At 52.1% G+C, this 24,411-nt stretch overlaps 1 protein-coding gene across 9 annotated transcripts; it reads left to right on the top strand.

Annotated features, from left to right (window-relative positions):
* Window positions 1–1,164: 1,164 nt before the first annotated feature.
* Window positions 1,165–24,248, top strand: SEPTIN3 (septin 3). 9 transcript variants are annotated; one of them, XM_045554780.1, is made up of 12 exons: window positions 1,165–2,285; window positions 2,328–2,720; window positions 9,207–9,398; window positions 12,964–13,092; window positions 13,543–13,624; window positions 13,977–14,114; window positions 15,373–15,490; window positions 16,440–16,535; window positions 18,669–18,768; window positions 20,346–20,397; window positions 20,685–20,778; window positions 22,930–24,248. In XM_045554780.1, the coding sequence occupies exons 1-12, from the start codon at window positions 1,184–1,186 to the stop codon at window positions 22,993–22,995; spliced, it is 2,562 nt and encodes an 853-aa protein (XP_045410736.1). In that variant the 5' UTR covers window positions 1,165–1,183; the 3' UTR covers window positions 22,996–24,248. The 9 variants fall into 9 exon arrangements, with proteins under 9 accessions (XP_045410736.1, XP_045410738.1, XP_045410737.1 ...); XM_045554782.1 differs by lacking the exon at window positions 9,207–9,398; XM_045554781.1 differs by lacking the exon at window positions 12,964–13,092.
* Window positions 24,249–24,411: the final 163 nt, after the last annotated feature.

Genomic DNA, 24,411 nt, shown 5'->3' with positions numbered 1-24,411 from the left:
CACCACCCCCCTGCCCCCTCCCTGCCTCCAGGTTCCCCTGTGCCATGCAGCCTGCCCAGCCCACCCCACCTCCACAGCCCATGGAGCTTTCAGCTATGTACTCACGGCTTTCCTTGCCTCCTTGCCTCTGTTCCTCTCTGATCTCTCTGTCACACTGTCCCTGCATAACTGTTCCCTCCTGCAGATCTGACTGGGTCATCTTCCAAGGGCTAAGCCTTGTTGTCGCCTGGCTTGGTCCCCAGCTCACCTGACCCTTGTCTCCCTCCTCAGTCCTAGATACAGCCTAGGACGCCCATGCTGGATCTCCAGAAAGATGCCACACTTTCTCACCTTTGGGCCTTCTGTATGAATAGCCCAACCTCGGGCCCAGCCTCCTTCCTTTGGCACCAGAGATGGAGCTAATGCCTACCCTTAATACTTCCCTTGGCGTAGCCCTGCCTACTTCCTTGCCCTGCACCCCGGGACGGCAGGCTCCTCAAGGGCAGGGACTGTGGCTTGCTCACTGGAAAATCTCCTGTGAACACTCATTACTTCTCTTTCCACGGCTCGCCTTCTCCAGGGCACGCTCAGCTCTGGCTCTGACTCTGGCTCCATCACCGGCTCATCGCAGGGCTCTTTCCTGGTTCTGGGCAGGGGCCCCGGGTCTAGACCCTGTTCTCAAGCCCAATCGGTCATCTCTTGGCCTCCTACCTGGATGCCTGAACTCCTGTTTCGGCTGCTGTGGATGGGAACCCAGAGCCCTTTGGCTCCTTCTGGAAGAGAGAGGCAGATAGGTCACCAGTAACCACTGCCCTCCTCCAGAGTCCCTCAACACACATGTGACCTCCACAGAGCTGTCCACAGAGAGAGGGGCCATGCTCAGGCCCAGGCAGAGGAGAGGTAAGCCCCGCCTGAGTTCCCTCTGCCAGGGCAGCCTGTTCTTGGCACGCACGGCAGTCCTCCACGTGGGAGCTGGCTGGGTGTGTGTGAGTCTGCAGTAGGTAGGAGCTGTAGGAGGACTGGAGGAAGACACATGTGTACTCCACTAAGGAGACTGGACAGTCCCCAAAACAAGCCCCCTTCAGACCTGGCAGTGCTAGCTGCTGGTCTGGAGGGGGAGGCTGAGACATGCAGGCCTGAGCAGCTCACCCTTGCCTGGCCCTTTCTGTCTGTTGATTGCCTCAGGGAAAGAAAAAAGGCCTGGATGGACCACAGCTTTGCTCCTGCTCCTCCAGAGATGCAGCCGCATGGGGGCCCAGGCCCTGGAACCTCCTTCTCCCACAGTCACATGCTGGGGTGCCCTACCCGCCCCTCAAGGCTCCCTGGAGGAGCGTCCCCCCTCATCCCTGTCCTCAGGAAGACTATCCATCTGGATGCCTTCCCCCAAAGCCATATCCCACAGACTTCCAGCCGACCAGGCCTTGGAACCAAGGCCCAGAGTGTACCCCCACAGGAGACTGGCATTGTCCCAGGGGCTTCCCTGAGCCCCCTGCCTGCCAACAGCCTTGTGCCCAGGAAGCTCAGCTGCATCTCCTTAACGCTCCGTCAGAACAGCCAGCCGCGGCCCCTGGAGCCCCTACTTTCTCACTGGGAAGAGTTACCCACCCCAGGAAAGAAGGCTGCTACCCACGAAGGAGGGAGGCTGTCTGCTTCAGGCTCACTACCTGTGACCCTAACACCAGGGAGCAGGGTCCACTCCAAGGGCCCAGGGAACCCGCTTCTGACCACACACAGCAGGATGCCCACAGTGGAGAAGCCTCTGGTGAGTTCACACCTGGCCTTACCTTTCCAATCCCAGTTAGCCCGGAGTGAGCCAGTCCTTGCAGGGCCAGACCCAGCAGGTCGGGGGCGCCCTGTCCCCGTGACTGCCCACATGCCTACCAGAGCTGCTTCGGCAAGAGGCAAGACCCGGTCCAGGGGTATCCCCAGACCTCGGGTGCGTCCCCAAAGGGCCAATGCCACTATGAACTTGAATGCTGTGGACACAAGGACAGATACAGCCAGATATTTAGCCACAGTGGCCACCAACAGACCTAGCCTGGCTACCAATTTGGCCACACCAAACACACCCAGATTGGACACAGGCACAGAGTTCCCTGCTCTGAAAACCAAGCTGGGCACAGCCATGGACTTATCTACAGCAGGCACAGCCAAATCAGGCAAAGCCATGAACTTGTCTACAGCAGGCACAACCAAGAATTTGACTACAGTAGGGACAACCAAGCCAGGCATGATCATGGATTTGATAACCCCAGAGCCAGACAAGCTGGGCAAAACTATGGCTACAGCAGCTACAGCCAAATTAGGCAAAGCCATGAACTTGTCTACAGCAGGTACAACCAAGCTAGATATGACTGCAGGGGGTACAGCCATGGATCTGGCAATACCAGAGCCAGTCAAGCTGGGTACAACCATAGCTACGGTGGGCACAACTGGGTTGGAAACAGCCATGGCTTTGGCGAGAGCAAACAGAGCCAAGCTGGGCACAGCTATGGATTCTCTTGCTTTGGACATAAGCAGGTTGGGCACAGCCATGGGTTCAGTTGTACCAGTCACCCCAGACCCAGCCACTGGGGAGACCCCACTGGACAGGGTTAATGATCTGACCACACTGGACATTGCTACCTGCCTGGTGATGTCAAGCAGAAGCACAGCCCCAGCCCTGGACCACCCTGCAACAGGTGCTGCCCTAGACCAAGCCACAGAGACTGCCACTCTGGACCTGGCCAGAGAATGCAAAGGTAAATGCAGAGAGATGGGCTGGGGATGCACTGGGCTGCTGGAGGGCAGGGGGTGTATGGAAGTGGGTCATGCTTGGAGAACTGGGAAAGGGAGGGAGGACGCTAAGGTCAGAGTTGAATGGGTTTTGGGGGAAAAGGGTATAGGGGTTGACGGGTTGAACACAGAGGGGATACCCTGAGCTGGGTCCTAACTTACTGGTCAGACGTCAGAAGGAAAGTTTACTGGATAACTTGTGGAGCAGTGATTATGCTGAGTCCTCCCTTTAGCATCTCCCAGGGTTGTTTCGTTGTTTCCTGAAGAGTGGGAATAATCAGGTGATCAGTAGGTGAGGCCAGCTTTAAAGCCAAACCTCCTATGTGAAAATACTGACCAGTGCTTGAGTAAGCGGTGATTTGTCTAACAGTGCTCGCCACTGCAGCGCTCCTCTGAGTGTGAGATAGTGACTGCACCTGAGACCTTCTAAATCCATTCACACTCAGCCTTTTAGGAAGGTATCTATTGCTCAGAAGGTGCCTTAGCTGGAAGTCTCTTCCTTGGTCCCTCACCCCTAGCCCTTTAGTCCTGAAAGGTAGGTTGGAGACTTGTGCTAATATATATGGAAGTCCTACACGGAACGATAAACAGGTCAACACAAGGGCCAGAAGTTCATTTGGTTTCAGAGTTTGTGACATGCCTAAAGTCACACCAAAGCTGGTTGATGGCAGTAAGCTGACTGGAACCCAGATCCTGGAATTCTGCATAGGGCAGCCTCATTCCCAACATTTCAAAGGCTCAGAGATTCCGGGTCTGGAAAAGTACATGGCAAGCATCCAGCCCAGTACCTGAATCGGGTCTTTGGGCTGTTGGATCCCTTCTCATCCTGCTCTGCGCACTCAGACAGGGGACCTCACCCCGGCTCTGGTCTCCCTGTGCAACCTCCATGTTCAGCCTGGCCCTCTCTCCTGAAAGGTGGACAGGGACAGCCACCACCTGCTGGACTCCTCTACCCAGACATCTCTTGGACATGTCCAGAGACAGGCCTCCCTTTTCTTTGTGAACTGCCGCCTGCCTCCCTGACCTCACTCCCTTAGCCGCAGGCAGCGCCCACCTTCTGTCTTGTGACTAGAAACCTGGGTGTCCTCCTTTCCCTCATCTTTCTCTCGCAAGCTCATCCAGCTGTCTGTCTGTCTGTCCCTCCTTTCCATCCTTCTGCCCCTGTGAGGCCACCTCCCTCCCCCTTCCACACAGCTGCCACAGGGCCTCACATCCTGGATGGCAGCACTTTGGGCTTAATATTCCTCAATGACTCACCATTACCTTCCCTTGAAGTCCAGTTCCCCAGCCTAGCATCCAAGGCTGCGGACTTCTCCAGCCTCTTAACTCTATGTACCTCTCTGGAATTTTCTCTGCTTCAGCTGCACCCAAGAGCTCTGGGTTGGTCACCAACACCACGCAGCTCTCACCTCTGGGCCTCCTCCTGGCCTCTGTGCAGGATGCCCTTTCGTTCTTCCCTCCTGCCTCCGTTGGCTTTCCCATCTCGGCCCTCACCTTCTCCAGAAGATCTTCCACAACCTCTCTCTCCCCAGGGTGCCCACATGCCTGCACCCACAGTACCCTGTGCAAACCCCAACCCCCTGCACTAGGACAATCCAGCTTCCTGTTTCCTCCACTAGACCCAGAACCTTTGATGGCAGGGATGGCCATCCTCATCCCTGTGCCCCATGGCCTGGCAATGTACTGTCCGTTTATGTTGACCGAATGCAGGAAAGATTTTTCTGATGGATAAATTGAGGCTGAGGGAAGTTCCTGACTAGCCCAAGGTTATAGGGCTCATCATCTCGGAGCAGCGCCTGGAACCCGGGCCCCGACTCAGGGCTCCACAGGCTCCGGGCCTGGGCAGGACCGCGGCGAGCCAGCGCAGCATCCCAACCACCGCGTGACTCACGCGCGCGCACGGCCGTGGGCAGCTGCCACTGGTCCCCTGCGCCCCCCACCGTCCCCAGCCCAGAGGGTAAGGGGCCGGGCCTCAGATGCGGGCACCCGGAGCCCGCAGGCACGGCGTTCTGCGCGCCTGCTGGGCGCCCGCAGCCGGGACCTAAGGCCGGCTCCCATGTGCGGGCGCTGGCGCCGCGGGAGGGGGAGGGGCCCTCGGCGGGTCGGCGGGCGCACGGGTCACGTGGTGCGGGTGGCAGCGGCGGCGGCCGGCGGCGGCGGCATCGGTGCGCGCGGACAGGAGCAGCGCGGCGCCGAGCGAGCCGAGGCGAAGTCCCGGGCGGGCGCGGCGGCGCGGGGCGCAGGGGCGGCGCGGCGGGGCCGCGGGCTGGGCGGGTGGGCGGAGAGCGCCGAGGGGCGAGGCCCGGCTGCAGGGGCCGCTCGGCCCAGGGGGAGCCCGCGCCCTGCTCAGCCTTGCAACCCCGCGCCCCGAGCATCTTCGCGGAGGAACAGAGACAAAGGAGGATTCATGTCCAAAGGTAGGGCGGCCGACCGGGCCAGCGGCGCCCTCCAGGAGGAGGCTGTGGCCCCGAAAAGCGCGGCGGGCGGTGCTACCAGGGGGAGGGTTGCTGCGCCGCGGAGCCCACGCGCGGTGACATATGCGCGGACACACGCACACACGGTGGCATATACCTCGAGGGATAAAATCTTGGAGAAAGGCACACACAGGACGCGGGGAGATACAGGGGGCCACGGATACGCAAGCACGGACACAGATGCGCACAGAAAGCCCCACGCTGGAATACACCAAGACGCACACATACACCAGGCACAGGTACCAGGGCCACGTACGGTCAGAGAAGAGACCTGTGCGCTGACACAAATCCCCTTTTCCCCTCCTTCCGCAGGCACACGCTGAGACAGGCACCAGCTGGTGGTCTCCAAGGGAACTCGCTGGCCTCCAGAGGACTGGGATGGGGGAAGGGGGTGTCCTTTGCTACTGCCAATGGGGAAAGACTAATATCTTTTGTGATTCCTCCGAGAGCCCAGGCCTGGAGCTGGGGTGGACTGGAAGTGTCTCTGCGGGCGGTGGTGGGGTCTTGAAGGCTGCTGGGGGCTGGGGAAGATCCCCAGCTCAGGAGAGAAGGAAGAGGGGGGCCAGCACTAAGCCAGGGTGGCAGGTGCTATTTTGGAAAGGTCCCCTCCTCCAACTGCCACCTTCTCAATAGAGGGGTGGGGTCCCTGGGCCAGACAAAGACAAAGCCATTCATTTGCCTGTAAAAGAAAGCACGAGGGTCCCCGCTTAGCATGGGAATGAGGTACTGTTTCTGTGGGGGACTCCACCAGAGCTGAGTCAGGTGACAGTGCCTCTCCCTGGAGCACCGATGGGGTCTGTAGCTCCTGGCAGAGGGTGCTGCAGACAGATCCCCTCTTCTCCAGGGACCATGGGAGAGCTGGGAGCTTAGTGGGGGCACTAAGGACCACCTAGCCAGGGTGGCATACTTGAGCTGCGTCCTGCTGTGACTCCATCCTGAGCTCTTCACTCTGATCGCTGTTGCCGGGAGGGAGGAGGTCTCTTAACCGGAGACTGTGGCCAGCCATTTGCTGGGCAGGGGTTGGCTGCTCTGTACAGGGAGAAGCATCTGAGGGAAAAGAAAGGTGATGGCTCTGAAGTGACACCTGTTCCTCCTGGGGTTTTCATTTATTCGTTCATTCATTGCTGAGTGCCTGTGGTATGCTAGTTACATTGGGGCACAGAGATCAATAAGACATGGCCTCTGCCCTGAAGAAGGGTGGGAACTCGCACATATTCAGTGCCAGGTAATTTATGTCCATGGTTTTGTATCACCTTCCCAGCCACCTAGCAAGGTAGGTACCACCCCCACTTTTCTGAGGAGAAAACTGAGGCTCACAGAGGTCAGGCAGCCAGGACTCAAGCCTGGGTCAGCTGGCCATCTGAGGTTAGCATGGTAGGACCAGGGAGCTGTAGTGCGAGAGGACGGAGCTGCAGAATCCAGCTCCAGGGCAGCATTTGTTCTGTGCTCTAGACGTCTTCGTGAACTTGTCAGGTTCCCTTGCCAGACAGTGGGCCTTCAGGGGCCACGACCTTGTCTGGAGTACAAAAGTGTCCTTGGCATTTAGTCTAGGGCTTGGCTGGAGCGGACCCCCATTTGACAGCATATGAAATGGACTGGATGGGATGGAATGAGTGAGTGAGTGAGTGTGATGAGTGCCAGTGTGCCCACAGCGGGCCGAGGCATTCCGTGAGACAGGAGGGCCTTCCTGGGGCAGCACTGGAGCTGAAGGGTAAGGCGGAGTAGGACTCAGCCAGGGGCGGGATGGGGCACAGTGACCTGCAGCATGTTTATAGTACTTGTGACTGATAGGTGGCTGTTGTCAGCATGTGCCTGGCATGTAATTGGCATGTAGTTGGGAGGGGGCTGACCTGCCAGCAGGTGCTCTGTATAGTGCACACAATGGGTGCTCGTATGTGCTTAGTAGAAGAATGAAAGTGAGAGCCACTGTGTCCTGGACCTGCGGCAGGCTTGCTGCAGCCCCCTAGAAGTTGCTTGGGAACCTGGCAACTTAGTCAGGGTCTGTCTTTTGGGAGTGCTCTTGTAGGATGCTGCAGTTAACGGCCCGGGCTGAGAAGGCCATGGTGAGGACACACACTTTATGAGAATACCTACAAAACCCCTCATAAATAAATACCAGACTCACTTTCCCCACCCCCACCCCAGGTACGTCTATCTCACAACACAGGTGTGGAGCCCCAATGTGCCCCGCTGTAGAGGCCTGAGGGCCGTGCAGAAGCCAGCCTGCCAGAGCAGCTGGGGAAGGAAAATGGGGCAGTGGCCCCAGTGCAGGTGTGCCGAGTGGGGCTGTGAGCCACGTGCAAGAGTGGAGGAGCAGGGCCAGGCTGCTGAGAGTCAGCTGCTGCAGGGCTGAGCCAATCTTGCTGCCGTCTGGAGCTTCCTGGCTGGCAACAGCTTCCTGGGATGCAAGAGAGAGCCACACCAGGCCCTGGGGAGGTCCCGAGGCTTTGTGAGATTTGGCTGTGCCTGAGAGTGACAAAGGAAAGAACAGTTTCTCATCAGGAGGGAGGGTCTTGCCAGTACTGGTGGAAGGACCAGGTGGTGGGGGACAAGGGCAGACTCCTGGCTGGGTTTAGGGGTGGGAGGGAGCACTGCTGTCCCCTCTCCCTCCTGCCCATCTGCTGCTCCATGGGGCCTCGCTGTAAGGCTGAGGCTCTTCAGGGCTGTAGTTGTGAACCATAGGATTCTAGAACGGCAAAGCCGGAGGGTGTCCTCGAGAGAGCGTGGGGTCTAATAATGGTGCTTGTGTAATTAGCATGTGGGGCACCTCCCTTTGACAAGTGCTTTCACATGCACCGTTTCATTCCCCTCTAGACAAGCTGGGGGACTTGAAAGGGGCAGGGGCAGGAAGGTCTGGGACTGTGAGGACGGCGCTCAGTGCTCCTAAGCATCATCGTGTAGTGCTCACCACAGCCCTAGTCATGATCCTAGCATTTTACAGAGGAAGAAGCAGGCTCCCTCTGCTCACACACAGAGGTGACGAGTGGCAGAGCCAGGCTCTTTCCCCCCACCCATTCTATGGATGGGGAAATGGAGTTGCTCTATCCTGCAACCTTCCCTGGTGGGCAGTGGCCAGCAAAGGAAGCCCACAGATTTCTGCCAGACCCAGAGGGACACCTGCCTTTCCCCACTGGGAGCGGCTGGTTCCTCAGCCTCTCCTTTCTTCTGCCACCCACCATTCCAGGAGCACACTGTGTCATCTTAGGCAAGTGATGGCTCTCATCTGGTTCTCGTCTCCTCCCCTCTGGCCCCTGGTCCCACAGATTCAAAACTATGGGAGGGTGTCTGAGGTACATACACCCCTACTTTGCAGCGGTGCTCATGGAACAGAGAGGACACCGAGGCTGGGAGATGGGTGTGGATGCCCACTCTGCAGGGAAGGTAGCCCTGTTTGCTTCTAAAAGATGAAGCAGCTGAAGCCAGTGACAGTCAATAGATCAGTCCAGGATTCTGCAGGACTCAGTTCTGAATAACCTCAGACATTTCTTAGACTAGTGGTTCTCAACTGGGGTGGTGTTGCTGTACCTGGGGACATTTGGTACTGTCTTGAAACACTTTGGATTGTCACAACTGGGGGGCTATGACTGGTATCTAGTAGAGGCCAAGGATGTCACTAGATATCCCACATGCACTGGCCAGCACCCCCACAAGAAGGATTTATCCAAATGTCAGTAGTGCCAGGGTGGAGAAACCCTGGTTAGACACACAGGTGTGGTGTTTTGGCCCAGCAGCTAGGGAACCTAGTACTGGTCCAGATTTTGTATCTGACTGTTCTGCTCTGTGTTCCTGAGAGTCGTTTATTCTCTAGGCCTCAGTCTCTGCGTCTATGAAATGAGGGACCTGGACTAGATGACATTAGTATCCCCTCCAGTCCCAGCTCCATATGATTCTGTATCAAAAGAAAAATACTGTGGCCTTCATGTGACCTCTGCTCTCCTCCTGCCCACCCCTCTGCCCCCTCCCACCTTGGCTTTGCAGGATTCCCAGAGACCAGGACGGACGCAGCCATGTCAGAGCTGGTGCCTGAGCCCAGGCCTAAGCCGGCAGTGCCCATGAAGCCCGTCAGCATCAACTCCAACTTGCTGGGCTACATCGGCATCGACACCATCATTGAGCAGATGCGCAAGAAGACCATGAAGACCGGTTTCGACTTCAACATCATGGTCGTTGGTATGGAGAGCCATGGGGTCACTGGAGGCCTGTGGTGGGCAGCATGGAGGATCACATTTCTTTCCCCAGAACGGCCTCAGTGTTGACTTCTCTAGGATGAGCTTTTCCTAGAAGGGAGCATTTCACCATGCTGATCACAAAGGCCTGACCCCTTTCTCCCCTCAAGACCAGCTGATCCAGGGGTGGGAGCTTGGGGTGCATGGCTAGCCTGGCCCCACCACCAGCTGGGTGTATGCAGGCAGCTTTGCTTGCTCCTGCTTTCAGGTTTGAGACACTGGAGAATCATCAATGTCCTCTATTTCCAAGAGCTGGTGGGCAGATGGGATGAAGGGTGGTCTTATTTTTTATCTTTTGTAGTGCTTTAGAACTCCAAGAGAATTTCCAGGGATTTGGTTACTGAGTAGGGTCACAGAATGTAAGAGCAAGAAGCACCTTTGCCCCATCTCAGTGAGGCGTTCCCTCCATGCTGAAACAGGGGTCTGGGCATCATCCTTCTTTCCTCTTCTTCCTTTATCCTCCAATTCAATCAACCATCAGGTCCTGTCCATTTTATCTCATCAATATCTCTTACATCTGCTCACTTCCTTCCATCTCCCCTGCTGCCACCCTAGGACGAGCTAGGTTTCTCACCTGGATTGCCATGGTCACCCGACACTGTGCAGCTCAGAGTGCTGACCTGCAGCAAGATAAGTTCAGCTGGAGCTTGGGCCAGAGTGTAAATCATCTGGAATGTCTTGTTATAAAAAACATCAGCTGACCTGAACAGTGTGCTCAGTGACATAGTTGATTTACCTCTTGGTACAAACTGGTAGCAGATGGTTCATGGACCCTGGCAGGTGGGCTACAGGCCACACTTTGGAGTGGCACTGACCCTACTGGTTCTCTGTCTCCTTTTCTCTCCAATCTATTGTCCACCAGTGATTGAATAATCTTTTTTTTTTTTTTTTTCTTTTGAGACAAGAGTGTCACTCTGTTGCCTGGGCTAGAGTGCCGTGGCGTCAGCCTCGCCCACAGCAACCTCAAACTCCTGGGCTCAAGCGATCCTACTGCCTCAGCCTCCCGAGTAGCTGGGACTACAGGCATGCGCCACCATGCCCAGCTAACTTTTATATATATATATATATTTTTAGTTGTCCAGCTAATTTCTTTCTATTTTTTTTTTTTTAGTAGAGATGGGGTCTTGCTCTTGCTCAGGCTGGTCTCAAACTCCTGAGCTCCGACGATCCGCCCACCTTGGCCTCCCAGAGTGCTAGGATTACGGGTGTGAGCCACCACGCCCGGCCTGAAGAATCTTTCCAACTTACAAAACTCATCAAGTCTCCCATCTTACTTAAATCTCTTTAGCAACTCTCTTTTAAACTCAGGATATGTTTAGACACCAAGTTTGTCCTGGCACTACCTCTCTAACTCATCTCTGACCACTTCGCATCTAGCATTCTACTCCTCACTCATAAGGAACAGTTCTTGACTTGCCATGCTCTTTCCTACCTTTGAGCCTTTGCATTTGCTGTTCCCTCTCTCTAGAACTCCCTTCCTGCTTTTCATGGCTCATTTGAAGTCATCTTTCAGGTTTTAGCTTAGTTGTTGCATCTTCCTAGAAGTTTGTATTGATCCCAGAGAGACTGGATTGGATTCCCTTTGCAGTGCTGTGTTCTGTGGTTATCTCATTCATGGTGGTTATTGCAACATATTGTAATTTTCTGCTCATGTTTTGGTCTCTCTCACACAAAAATGACTCCTTGATGGTAAGAATGATGTCTTGTTCACTATTGTACCTCTACTTCTAGGACAGCACTTGGCACTCAAGAATACTTAATGGGCCGGGCGCAATGGCTCACGTCTATAATAATCCTAGCACTCTGGGAGGCCAAGGCAGGAGGATCGCTCGAGGTCAGGAGTTCAAGACCAGTCTGAGCAAGAGCAAGACCTCGTCTCTACTAAAAATAGAAAGAAATTATCTGGCCAACTAAAAATATATATAGAAAAAATTAGCTGGGCATGGTGACGCATGCCTGTAGTCCCAGCTACTTGGGAGGCTGAGGCAGTAGGATCGCTTAAGCCCAGGAGTTTGAGGTTGCTGTGAGTGAGGCTGACGCCACGGCACTCACTCTAGCCGGGGCAACAGAGCGAGACTCTATCTCAAAAAAAAAAAAGAAAAAAAAGAATACTTAATGAACAAATGACCTTAGAAAACATCCCAGACCAAGAATGGCAAATTCAAGACCTGGGAGCCACTTCTCTTTCCAGTGGTGCTCCTGACAGACATTGCTGGACAGTCATGGCACATGTTCAGTCCTGAGCCCAGATGTAGCCTTTTTAACATAGTAGTCCAGGTGGCTACCACCAGCTGGTCAGCTGGAAGGAGAAATGCACCTTATTTGTCATCCCTGGTATCTTCCAATTCCCTCTGTCCCCACCATCCCATCAGTAAGGAAACTGAGGCCCAGGGGGGCAAACATGACTAATCCAAAGGCATTCAGGGGAAGTAGCACCATTGAGTCTAGAACCCTAGGCCCTTACTCCCCAGCCTGGTTCTTTTTCTAATGTTCCACAAGAATGCTCTAGGCCAGCATTCCTTAGACTTTACTGTCCATATGATTCCTCTGGAAGCCCAGTTAAAACACAGATTCTAAATCACAGGTCTGGGGTGGGGCCTGAGATTCTGCATGTCCTAAAAGCGGCAGGCGATTCTGACACTGCTTGTCGGTTGCAAGGCTTTCTTGTGGGATTCTTGTGCACGTTAGAGTTTGAGAAGCACTGCCCAGACCAGTGGTTTTCAAACGATTTTTAGCTGTGGAACTTTTCCTTGAGATGAAATCTTCTGCAAAACTGCATGTGGAAACCAGGTGAAAAGAGTGCCATAGTGAAGGCAGTGGAGGTGGGGGCTGTGGCCTCTCTTCGTGTATCTTCACAGGACACTGGGGCTTCTGGGAGCACAATTTAAAAAACTGCTACACTAGAATTAAGAATGGATATGGAGCCAAGAGGTTCTTTGGGTCCAAGTTCCTGGTGTCACATTTATTAGTTATGTTGCTTTGTACATGTTTTATGTTAGAAGAGGATCAATCTCTCTAGGACCATCTATCTCAACTGGGGATAAAGATAGCTCTGTTGCAGGACTCATAGGGCAGGTACAAAGATGAATTTGGTTAACAGGTGTGAACATGCATTATGCACTATGAGGCAGTATCAGAATGCAAGGTAATTCTCTTTTTACTTTTAATATTATTAAGGAGTGAAAACCTAAGCAAAAAACCAAACCAATAAAACAAAAAACTGCTACACCAGACAGATGCAGGAATTGTCCCCTTTCCCAGTGGTCCTGGGGCTCCAGGAAAGAGAGAATGTGGAATCCAATTGACGCTTTCCCATGGCCTTCTCCAGTAAGCAGGAAGCCGTTCCCACCTGCCTGCTGTCCCCATGCAGCCTCTGCATCCCCCAAGGAGTGGTCACACGGGCAGTTGGCCTGAATTACAGTTCTAGAATTCTGTAAGCTCATGGGGGGCTGTTAGACTCAGGAGGTGGACGTGGGGTCTCCCTACCTCCTCCTCCTGCTTTACCGCAGGCCAAAGTGGACTGGGCAAGTCAACACTGGTCAACACACTCTTCAAATCCCAAGTGAGCCGCAAGGCCTCCAGCTGGAACCGGGAGGAGAAGATCCCCAAGACGGTGGAGATCAAAGCTATTGGGCATGGTGAGGACCAGGCAGGGACCCTGGTGGGCTTTGTTCAGAGGGGACCTCTGCCAGAAAGGGGAAATAATGGGGCTTATTAGGGAGTAAGACAAACGAAAGGCAACCTAAGGCAACAGAATTGAGCACTATACTCTATGAAGCAAACTCCTTAGACTGCTGGTTCAGGAAGGGGGGTGCTGGAATGCAAAGAAGCGGGACTTGAGCTAGATGATAAAGCATGGGTAGGATTTAGACAGGTAGAAAGGAGGAGGGTATTCCAGGTGCAGGGAACAGCATGAGGGAAGGTGTTGAGGTGAGAAAGACCCTTGAACTCAAATTCTCCAACAATTGGTCCTGAAGAAAATAAGAGGCCTGGGTCTCCCTGGCTAGCAGGCTGCAGGGCACCTGGGGTCAGCTGCAGGACTGACCTCTCTGATACCTTTTCTTTTCACCACCCCCCCCCGCCCCCAGTGATAGAGGAAGGCGGTGTCAAAATGAAGCTGACTGTCATCGACACCCCGGGCTTTGGAGACCAGATCAACAATGAAAACTGGTATCTGTTTGCCTCTGAGATTTTCACCCTAAACACTCTGCTAGGAAGATACTTCACATGCTGCAGATTCATTCACATTGAGAATGAATACGGATCAGTTCCTCCATGCTCTCTGCAGTTTCCCATAGCCTAGGCAGAAGCTAGATCCCCTGGGAAGTTCCACCCTTGCTTACTAACCAGCCAGGAAAGCCATGGTGAGGGGTGCTGAGGGAGAATCTGCCAGCAGGTATCCTAGACCCACCAGGGGAGGTGGGAAATGAGAGGGGTATGAGGCGATTGCTACCTAAGCATGCCCAAGCTGCGCTCCCAGGTCCTGTCCTGATGCACCCACCTACTTTTCCCCACCCCTCAGCTGGGAACCCATTGAGAAGTACATCAATGAGCAGTACGAGAAGTTCCTAAAGGAGGAGGTGAACATCGCCAGGAAGAAGCGCATCCCTGACACTCGTGTCCACTGCTGCCTCTACTTCATCTCCCCCACGGGACATTCGTATGTACCAACCCACCCCTGTTGCTGGGCCTGGCTCTGGTTTGCATCAGCTGCCCCCATTCTGGATTGGATAATTTATATCTTGACTCAGCTAGGGAGGGCCAGGTGGGCTGGAATATAGTCATGGCCCTGTAACTTTGGGGTTCCCCAGGCTTCCCACAAGAAAGTCTGACTTTCTTGCTAGGAAGTTAAAGCTGACCAATGTCAGCCACCCTCTTGCCCACTGCTGTCCCAGCACCACAACAAGACTGTGCCAGCAGAGAGAACTGCCCCAAGGAGGTGGGGACAGGGCTTCTGGATTGGGCTGGTGTTTTGGTGGGATGTGGAACCCAGCTAGCTATATGCACTTGGAGGGTGGCCAACCCAGCACGAGGAGCCAGGTGTCTAGAAAGGAAGGGCGACCACAAGTGGAGTGTGCTGGGAACTCCAGTCATGAGTGACAGGTGGGCCCCATGCAGGAAATGCCAGGAGCAGGCAGAGGATGGGGATCCCAGCAGGCCAGCATGCAGCCTTCCTGCGGGGGTGTGCATCTCATAACTCATTACTAAGCCCAGCTGCTGGGCCAGATTCAGTGCTTAAGAGGATGGCACAAGCAAGGGAGACCCCAAATTTTATAGGAACCAGATACTGAGCAGGTGTTCAGTGACACAGGGAGCAGGGATATGAAACAAAAACCCTGGGCTGGGCCCAGGGACTCAATAAGAGGTCCTTCCCTAGGCCTTGACCCGGGTCAGAGTGAACCATCAGGCAGCCTGACTTAATGAGTCCCTGGTTGCAAAACAGAGCCAGATTGTGGCCCCAGAGCCTGGGGCAGGGGGCAGGCTGGGCCCTCAGGTTCTGGGAGGGGCAAGGCTCTCAGTTGGGCCCAGCAGGACTAACTGTGGGGGCTGGGCTGAGGCAAAATAGGACACACACTAGCAACCAGAACACAGGGACATATGGGTGAGGCCAGCAGTCCACAGATGTTCCCAGAAGAAAGAAATCCCTAGGTCAGAAGAGATGCCATGGAGGGTTGGTTTGAGGGGGCTCGAAGACAGGCAGGATTTGTGTGGGAACTGAGGAAGGAAAAGGGAAATGGCGTGACTGCTCTGCAGAGAGTGAGGCAGTTGGGTGTGTGTCAGAGAGGAGAGTGGGCAGCCCCTTGGCCTCAGCCAGTGGCCAGCCCAGTCCTCTTCTCCAACGGTGCCCTGGAGCGGTGGCAGTGGCCGAGTGGGGGAGGGCAAGGTGGCTCTGACATCCCACCTTCTCTGGGCCCCAGCTTGCGACCTCTTGATCTCGAGTTCATGAAACACCTCAGCAAAGTTGTGAACATCATCCCTGTCATTGCTAAGGCTGACACCATGACCCTGGAGGAGAAGTCTGAATTCAAGCAAAGGGTGAGAAGGCCCCCTTTCTCCTTTTCCTGTCTCCATCCCTTCCTTCCCCTCCTCTGGGTCCAAGCCATCTCCTAGCCCTTGTCATTCTTTCACCCCCACCACGACACCCACCCCCACCAACTCTCCACCCCAGCTCCTACTTAACCATTAAAGAGGCTGAGGCTGGTGGTATCTGGGCACCAATGATAGAAATGAGTTGGTGCAGCTCCAGCTGCTTCTTTTCCACCCTCCAAGCCAACCTGTGGAGACCACTGAATACCTGCATCACCATGAACATGAGGATCACTCCTCAAATGTTAGGTTACTTGAAGGACTAGACTAGTCAGTCAATCAACTGCCACTGCCAGCCAGTCCTTATTGGCATCTTCTATAAGCTCAGCCCTGTGCTGGATGCCTGGGGTAGGGGCTTGGGGGAGGGGAGGGATTCCAGAGAAATGAAAAGACAGTTGCTTCCTTTAATAAATTTGCAATCAAATAGAACAATGAAGGGGTCCTGGATGGCTTCCTGGAGGAGGTGAGACTTAAGCTGACCTTGAAGACCTTGAAAGAGGGCAGACCGAGAGGCTTGGGGTGGGGAGGGCCTCAACTCTCTTCCTTGCAAACAGGAACATAACATGTAGGGGCATGAGCACTGCCCAGTGAGATCTGCACTCAGCTGTGCTGCTTGTCTAAATCTTAGTCTTAAGGACCCTGAGACGAGCAAGCTGGTTGTGAGGACCCAGGGGCCTGAAGCCCTGGACTCGTCCTCCTCTCGAGCTAGGCTGTGGTCATCACGTAACTGGGCCTTGCATTTACTCAGGACCTTCCTGCTGCCCGGGGTCTTGGAGTTCAGAGATGACTGTGGATCATCGAAGGCGGGATCCATCTCTCCGACTTCAGCTCATGCACACATAACTCCTCTTCTGTTGTCTTGACACTTGGCTATCTTGCGTCTCCTCCGTGCCTCTAGGTTCGCAAGGAGCTTGAAGTAAATGGCATTGAATTCTACCCCCAGAAGGAATTTGATGAAGATTTGGAGGACAAGACAGAGAATGACAAAATCAGGGTGGGTGCCTGGGGCTTTGCTCATCACACAGATGCCCCCCGGAACCCCTGGGACGGGTTTGTGTACTTCCTCTGCCTACCAGCTTATCTCCTGCCATACTCCCTGTCCCACCTTGCCTGACCCACAAAAGCCTCCTCTTCCCCCACAGGGTCTGGCAAAACCAGAGTGGGGGGTGATGGAAGGGGCACCAGGCAGGAAAAGCATCCAGCTGGGGTTCAGGGAAGTCTATGCTCTAGGCAGACCCTGCCTCAGTTTCCCTTCTATAAAATGTAGGAGTTAGTCTAGGTGAGTGGCTTATAGGCTTCCTGTGTCTAAAGAACTTTTAAACTTTTTAAAAAGTTAAATCTCAGAACTCCAATATACAAAATATGCAAGCAGAGATGCTTTTCCTGCCCCACAGCAGCCGCCAGCATCCCCGCTGAGAATCTTTAGGCTCCATGAATCTGGCTTGGAAACCATCAGCCTATGTGATTTCTAAGGTCCTCTCAATTCTAAATTCCTACAGTTCTATGATTCCACATCAGAATCCTGGGATCTGGTCTGGGCTTTTCTATTAATCCACTGTAACTTGAGACATATCACTCTCAGTTTTGGTCTTGTGTCTCCTCCTCCATCAAGAGTGGATAATCTGGCCAGGTGCGGTGGCTCACGCCTATAATCCCAACGCGTTGGGAAGCCCGAGGCAGAAGGATCACTTGAGGCCAGGAGCGCGAGGTTGCGGTGAGCTATGATCGCGCCACTACATTCCAGCCTGGGCAATGGAGTGAGACCCTGTCTCTAAAAAACAAGCAGGGTGGATACTGTAGCAGAAGCCCCCTATCTGATGTAGTTGAGACTGGTAGTTGGTCAGTTAGTTGAAAAATTCAATTGAAATAAAATGATTTTTTTAATGATGTATACAAATCATAAATGTTTAAAGATTTTATGAAGTTATTAAGTTAAAATAGCTTAACACATATATATCACATTCATTAAACATTCTTTTCACGTAGAGCCAAGGCCTCTTCCTTGAGGATAAATCCACTCTTAATGTGAAACAATGCACCTTTATCAAGTCTTTCTGAAACATTCAACTTAATTTTTTTTTTTTTTTTTATTTTGGAGATGGGATCTCACTCTGTTCTCTGGGCTGGAGTGCAGTGGCACCATCATAGCTCAGTGCAGCCTGGAACTCCTGGGCTCAAGCCATCCTCCTGCCTCCACATCCCAAGTAGCTAGGACTACAGGCGTGTGCCACCACATCCAGCTAATTTTTAAAACTTTTTTGTAGAGATGGGTCTTGCTCTGTTGCCCAGGCTGGTCTTGAACTCCTGACCTCAAGTGGTCCTCCTGCCTCAGCTTCCCAAAGTACTGGGATTATAGGTGTGAGTTACTGTACCCAGACACAATTTTCAGAGCAGCAACTCTCCACATGCATGTGTCTTTAATTTATATATTAGTTAATTTATCCAATTACAATAATATACAAAGCAGGCAAATAGATATGGGAACAAACAACTTGTTCTTGATGAACAAACAACCCACTTGGCAGAGCAGAGGTGCCCACGAATATCGTAAAGTGGCTTCGCGCTCTGGAAGTTCAGTGGGCGTGGGCATCTGCTAGCAGGTTTCACGGGAGATGGTGTAAAGCTTCGGTGAGTCTGGCTGTTGCTTGGGTGGGGATTGTTTAAGAGAGGTCTGTTCTAGCTAACTCAGTGTTGTTCCAAATCACAGGAGACATGTGAGCTGGGTGCAGTGGTGTGTGCCTATAGTCCCAGCTACTTGGGAGGCAGAGGCAGGAGGATCACTTGAACCCAGAAGTGCCTGGGTGAGCTCCTGTCTCTAAAACTGTGACAATAGCAACAAAAAATATGTTAAAGCACTGTGAAAAGTATGAAGTGCTCTAAAGTTGAAGGCAAGCTGACTTACTGAGGTTAACCAGCCAGGCAGTGGTGCAGTCAGGGTTGGACCCAGGACTCCTGACCTCCTGACTCCCAGGCCAGTGCTGTTTTCAAGAGGCAGGTATTACTAAATGAGCATCAGAAATGTGTGGTTCAAGGCTAGAGGACCCTATGCTGCCCTGCCCTTGGATGCTCAAGTTGTAGGAGGGGGACTGTGCATATGTGTCTGGTTTGTGTTTCTGTCCCTGTACAGCAGGAGAGCATGCCTTTCGCTGTGGTGGGAAGTGACAAGGAGTACCAAGTGAATGGCAAGAGGGTCCTCGGCAGAAAAACTCCCTGGGGGATCATTGAAGGTAATTCAATGCATCTTCTGGAAGAACTGGCTACTGATCAATTATCCAGTGACAATTTATTAAGCATCTATAGGTCAGGGCACCTATAAATATATGCTATAAAATGAATGCCAGCCAGATTCTGCCCTTAAGGAGCTTACAATCTAATTGAGAACATGACACAGGCAGGAAGCAATGAGACTGATTTAGCACTGACTCAACTAGTTAGAGGAGTTTAGTAAGGACTGGGAAAGCCAGAAAAAGGTTTTCACATGAAAGGGATGTTATCTGACAAGCTGCTGAAGGGTTGTTCAGATGTTGCCATTTCCATGTTGTTATGAATGGATGTGATCTTGGGCAGTTCTTGATGGTTTTGGAAGTTGTCAAAGAATCACGGTAATGATCTTGTTCAATACAACAACCTAAGGAGGGGAGCAAGGCAGGTGTTCCTGTCCTCAGAATGTAAGCCGCTGAGCCACTGGCATCTCAGGTTAAGTGCCTTGCCCAAGGTCACAGAACTTGTTAGTGGTGAAACTTGCTTTTCAAACTCAGATATTTTGATTCCAAAACCAAAGATTGGCTGGGCATGGTGGCTCATGCCTATAATTCTAGCACTCAGGGAGGCCAAGGTGGGAAGATCGCTTGAGGTCAGCAGTTCGAGACCAGTCTCAGCAAGAGCAAGACCCTGCCTCTACTAAAAGTAGAAAGAAATTGGCCAGGCAACTAAAATAGAAAAAAAAAAAAAAAAAAAAACAATTAGCCGGGTATGGTGGCACATGCCTGTAGTCCCAGCTACTCGGGAGGCTGAGGCAGGAGGATCTCTTGAGCCCAGGAGTTTGAGGTTGCTGTGAGCTAGGCTGATGTCATGGCACTCTAGCCTGGGCAACAGAGTGAGACTCTGTCTCAAAAACAAAAAAGCCAACCAACAAAAAAAACCCAAAAAACAAAACCAAAGATCATCCATGGTCTCACATTGTCTCCTTTTCCTTTGACCCTTTGTTGGGTTTTTTTAAGGGCATTTTCTTATCATCTCCTTTGAATTGGAATTATTTATGAGAATGTCTGTCTCACTCATTAGATTATGATTCTAGAGGGTTCATGTCTTAATCCTCGTGCTGCTCCCACAATCCTTGGCAAGTGATTTGCAAATACTAGGTACTTAATCTATGTTGAATTGGATTTATCATCTAGTGCATGACTTTTTTTTAGATGGCTCAATTGTAATTTTCTATGTGTGTTACTTTCTTCCAATCAGATTTTAAGCTCCTTAAGGATAGGAGCCATGTCTTAGACTTTGGCAAGTTTCTTACAATCCCTATGCATTAGTTTTCTCTTCTATAAAATGGGAAAAATAACAGTCCCTCTTAGCTATTATTCCAGAGTCTAGAACAGCATTGTGCCTACTGTAGCTGCTTAATAGACATTTGTTCAATGAATAAAATCCAGTGCATGGAAGCGAACAAACCTCTGGAAGGGTTACAGAATAACCTTTGGCTGTCTCCGAAATGCCTCCATGACCTGAATAGAAGTCTACCTCCTGGGTGTTGCTGTATTAATGAAATGACCACCTGTTTTGTTTGGTTTTGTTTTTTTCATAGTGGAAAACCTCAACCACTGTGAGTTTGCCTTGCTTCGAGACTTTGTCATCAGGTAAGATGTCCCCCTGCCAACCCTCAGCCCAGATGGCAAGTTGAATTATTTCGGGTCAGGGCCATCTGCTCAGATTCACTTTCTGAGTCTCCAGGTCTGTCTGACAGAGCTTTCTGCCCAGTTCCAATTCCGGCCTCGGAGCAGAAGGGGATGTAGAAGCATCACTGGCTCCTGGGAGTGGGTCCCAATCACTGGGTCCAGTGTCCATCAGAGGGATGTATTAGCCTCAGGTATGTGTCTTCCTGCCCCTAATTGCATCTGTCTTCTTCAAACCCTGTGTCCTTTAGGACCCACCTCCAGGACCTCAAGGAAGTGACACACAACATCCACTATGAGACTTACAGGGCCAAGCGGCTCAATGACAATGGAGGCCTCCCTCCGGTGAGCGTGGACACAGAGGAAAGCCACGACAGTAACCCCTGATGACCCTTTCTCTGTCATCACACTTAGCCACTTCTCCACATGCACACATCCCAAATACCACCGCCAACCACCTTCTTCCTTTCAACTCTGTCCCACAGGCATGTCTGGTGTTTGTGGAGCACCTTGTCTACATCGTGTGTGTGCGAGAGGGAGAGAGTGCGCCTGTGTGTGTGTGCATGCAGGGGTGAGCTATTTTCATTGCCCTCCCTGGAAAGTCCCTTGTAAGTTTGATTCCTCCATGACTGTCCATTATCTGTCTCCTTTCCTTGTGTCCCAGAACAAGGCCATGTGCTTCACTCAAGAGGTCTTGGGGTGGGGGGTTCACTTAGAAATGATGGGAGCAGGTAAGCCACAGGCAACTCTTATCTCCGAACCTGCCCACAAACTGGGGCTGTAGAGACTCTCCAGGGATAGGCGGCAGCAGAGCTAGACCTGGTGGGAGCAGGGAGTTCAGGACAACCTTCCCTGTAAGTCAGGGTAAGGCTAGGGCTTCCTGGGGACAAGAAGGTCATAGGAGAGCAGAGAAGTAGGCCAGAGCTGGGTTCCTGCAAAAAGAATTAATGTCTAGGAAGTGGAGCTCCACCCTCCAGTCTGTGTCGTGTTCACTGTCCCGAAGTCACCACCGTGTCATCGTTGCAGACTCACCTGGCTTCTGCTTCTGGGCCAGTTGCCTGCGTTGCTTCCCACTTCATCTTCTTTCTCCCTCTCCCTCCTCTCTTCATACATTCCTTCCTCCCTCCCTCTCCCCTGCTCTTTAGATTAATCCATTTTAGTAGCTTCATTTCTATATTTAGAATTTATGCCCAGTCTACTTTCAAAAATGATTTTAGACCACCCTCAAATACGATCACAACTAAAAGCATGGGACAGCAGAAACTTGAGATTACTAGAGAAATCAGAGCCGTAGCGAGGAATTGGGAAGAAAGTTTCTGCAATCAAGCACTGAAATGGGCCCTGAGTTTGTGGGCAGCCAAGGCAAACAGGGAGCCCAGTGAGTATGTGGGTCCCAGGGCCGGGGGAAAGCAAGCACATGTGCTGGTCAAGGGAGAACCTTTTGCGACGGCATTAAGTTCTAGAAGAACTAATTCTAAAGAAGTATCAGAAAAAATATACAATATTTACGTTTCTTGGTGGTTTGGCTTCAGAGACAAATTTTAGACCACATCTCCCTTCCCTGCATTGGATTTCTCTCTGTTCTAAGCTGGCTTCTCTGTTGCTCCCTGTCTCATACATACTTCACTTCCATTTTACCTCTTCTCAATTCTCCCTCACTTTTGTGAAGCTAATTACATTTATGTCTGTCTTTCTCTGCTTTTCCCTGATTCCCCTCCTACTGTAGACATTCCCAGTGATACCCGCCACCATACATTTAGCCTCTTCTTGCCTTTCCCTGAAGCCCTGTATTTATTAATGCAGATATTTCCCCTGTTGGTTGTATAAATAAGTTACTCTTTTCCTCTAATCTGTAAGGTTGCTGAAATTCGGGGCTAGGGAAACAATTTAGCCTTAGGAAAGGGAAAACACCGAGTGATACTGTTTACAATAACCTCATACAACCTCCTGTCCCATCTCCTGGTCCAACCTAGGTATTTAACTGGTCCTCTGAATCCCAGCATTTATAATCACAGTCCTTTATCACTCAGGTGCTAGGAAAAATCATAGACTTAAGATCCAAGATTCAGTGGACCAGGAGACAGAGGTGGGGTGATCAGATCACCATGGATCCAAAAGCTACGGTCTCGGTCTTTCCTGGAGGCTTATTTACCAATCCAGCCCTCATCCTCTCTTGCTCACAAAGTTACAGGGTAGGCCCTTGTCAAGATAGAACAGCTGCAGTGCTGTAGCCCAGAGGTTGCTACATTTCAACAGAAAAGGGATCCCTGGCTGCTCCAGTGAGCAGTCCTGTGTGGAGACGTGGGACTGGACACCTGGGACCAGCAGAGGAAGATCTAGGGGTGTGGGTGGTGTGCATTGGAGAGGCTGATAGGAGTATGGTGCCAGGCACCCCTGATCCTTGATTTCAGCTCCCCTTGGAGAAGCTGTTTTGTATGTCTGCTGCCAGCTGCTGGTCTCCACACCTCAACCTCCACGTTCTCAACTCCCCTGCAGGGAGAAGGCCTCCTGGGCACTGTCCTTCCTCCTGTGCCAGCCACCCCCTGCCCCACGGCTGAATGAAGGCCATTTCAAGTGCTGCTTCTCCCTCCATCCCTCTCGGCTGTCCTGCTGCAGGGCCAAGCCCTTTTTAGCGCTGTGCTTGTCCAGCCCACCGCCTCAGCCCCTCTCAGCCCTCAGCAGGTGGGAGGGGCCAGCTGTCTCTTTAGGACAGTTGCGTCCTCCATTTATCTAATCCACTGCTCTCCTCCCAGTGGAATGGAGTTCTGCCAGCGCTGCCCCACTCCATCATCTGTGTCAGCCAGCCCCAGTCCATCTGTAGGGTGAAAGAACTCATCAAGAGCTGCTTCTGCCCTTGCAAACCCATACCAGCTACTTGTAACCATCCTGAAGGGCAATGGCATTGCTCCCTGTCCATTCATCTGCATGAGCTACTCTTGACTTCCTGAGAGGGTCAAGAAAGCAACTTTTTCTGCTTGTCAGATTCATTGAGATCAGCTGTGTGAGCCCCAGTGTGGGACAAGAGTGTCTCCTTCATTGCTTAAAAGTATTCATAAGGGTGGGTCACTATAGATGTTGGGGAGCAAGGGCTAGGACCACTTTTTGAAAAATTACCACTTGTGGCTGGCCCAGAGTGTGGTTACATACCCTCCCCACCCCATAATGCAGCCACTGAGGAACAGTGGTGTTCCCCAACAGACATTGCTAGAGTTGACTTCCTTATCCCCAAATTTAAAAAGATAACAACACACACACACACAAAACCCCAGAACCCCATAAGATGTACAATCTAGGAAGAAAAATAGCACCCTTCTGTCCACTTAGCAATAAGAGGGATGTCTTCCCCGCTGCCCTGCTTACTCCTATCCCCACCCCCATCCCATTAATGTGAGTAATGAATTAACCTGGCCACAGGTGGTTGCTATAGGCTAATGGAAAATACCTGACGAAGGGCAAAGCCCCCATCAGATGCATGAATGTTTGCGAATGTTGGCTGCCACTGCCCCACACACTGTGTCTTTGTAGAATACCCCCTTGCCCACCCCACTACCACCTCCACCTGGACACAACTTGCTCAAAGGCTGGTGACTTGTGGGCCATTCATCTACAACCAAGTCCTGATGGAGCAAGAGGCCCAAGCCTAGGGGATGCAAGAACGACCCATTTCTTAAATGTTACCAGTCCCAGCCAATCTTATGGTGACATTATGGTTAAATTTCCCAACTGAAAACAAGCCAACAGACACTCAAAGTGGTCCTGTGAATGTTGCTAGACTTTATGTGTTGTACAACTAAACATTGCTGTTTGAACAGTAACTGCTTGGCCTGTCTTATTTGTGCTCCTTGACCAAATCAGCCATTACACCATCTCACCCATGTGTGGAGGGTGAGACAGGGACCATCTTGGTAAGAAGTAGCCACAGATGTTAGAAACAGGAACACTTTGTGAGGTCAGTTCATCTTCAATTGGCATGAGGTC

The sequence above is a fragment of the Lemur catta genome, chromosome 6, assembly GCF_020740605.2.
Source record: "Lemur catta isolate mLemCat1 chromosome 6, mLemCat1.pri, whole genome shotgun sequence".
NCBI lineage: Eukaryota > Metazoa > Chordata > Mammalia > Primates > Lemuridae > Lemur > Lemur catta.
The sequence above is the reverse complement of the archived record's forward strand: the minus strand, read 5'-3'. Positions and strand labels throughout refer to the sequence as shown.

What these genes read in the sequence shown, in the direction of transcription:
- SEPTIN3 (XM_045554780.1), top strand. Translation starts at nt 1,184, where the DNA reads ATGGACCACAGCTTTGCTCCTGCTCCTCCAGAGATGCAGCCGCATGGG. An exon ending in CAGATCAACAATGAAAACTG is followed by an intron (nt 13,625 to 13,976) that starts GTATCTGTTTGC and finishes CCCACCCCTCAG; the next exon opens with CTGGGAACCCATTGAGAAGT. An exon ending in CAGAGAATGACAAAATCAGG is followed by an intron (nt 16,536 to 18,668) that starts GTGGGTGCCTGG and finishes GTCCCTGTACAG; the next exon opens with CAGGAGAGCATGCCTTTCGC.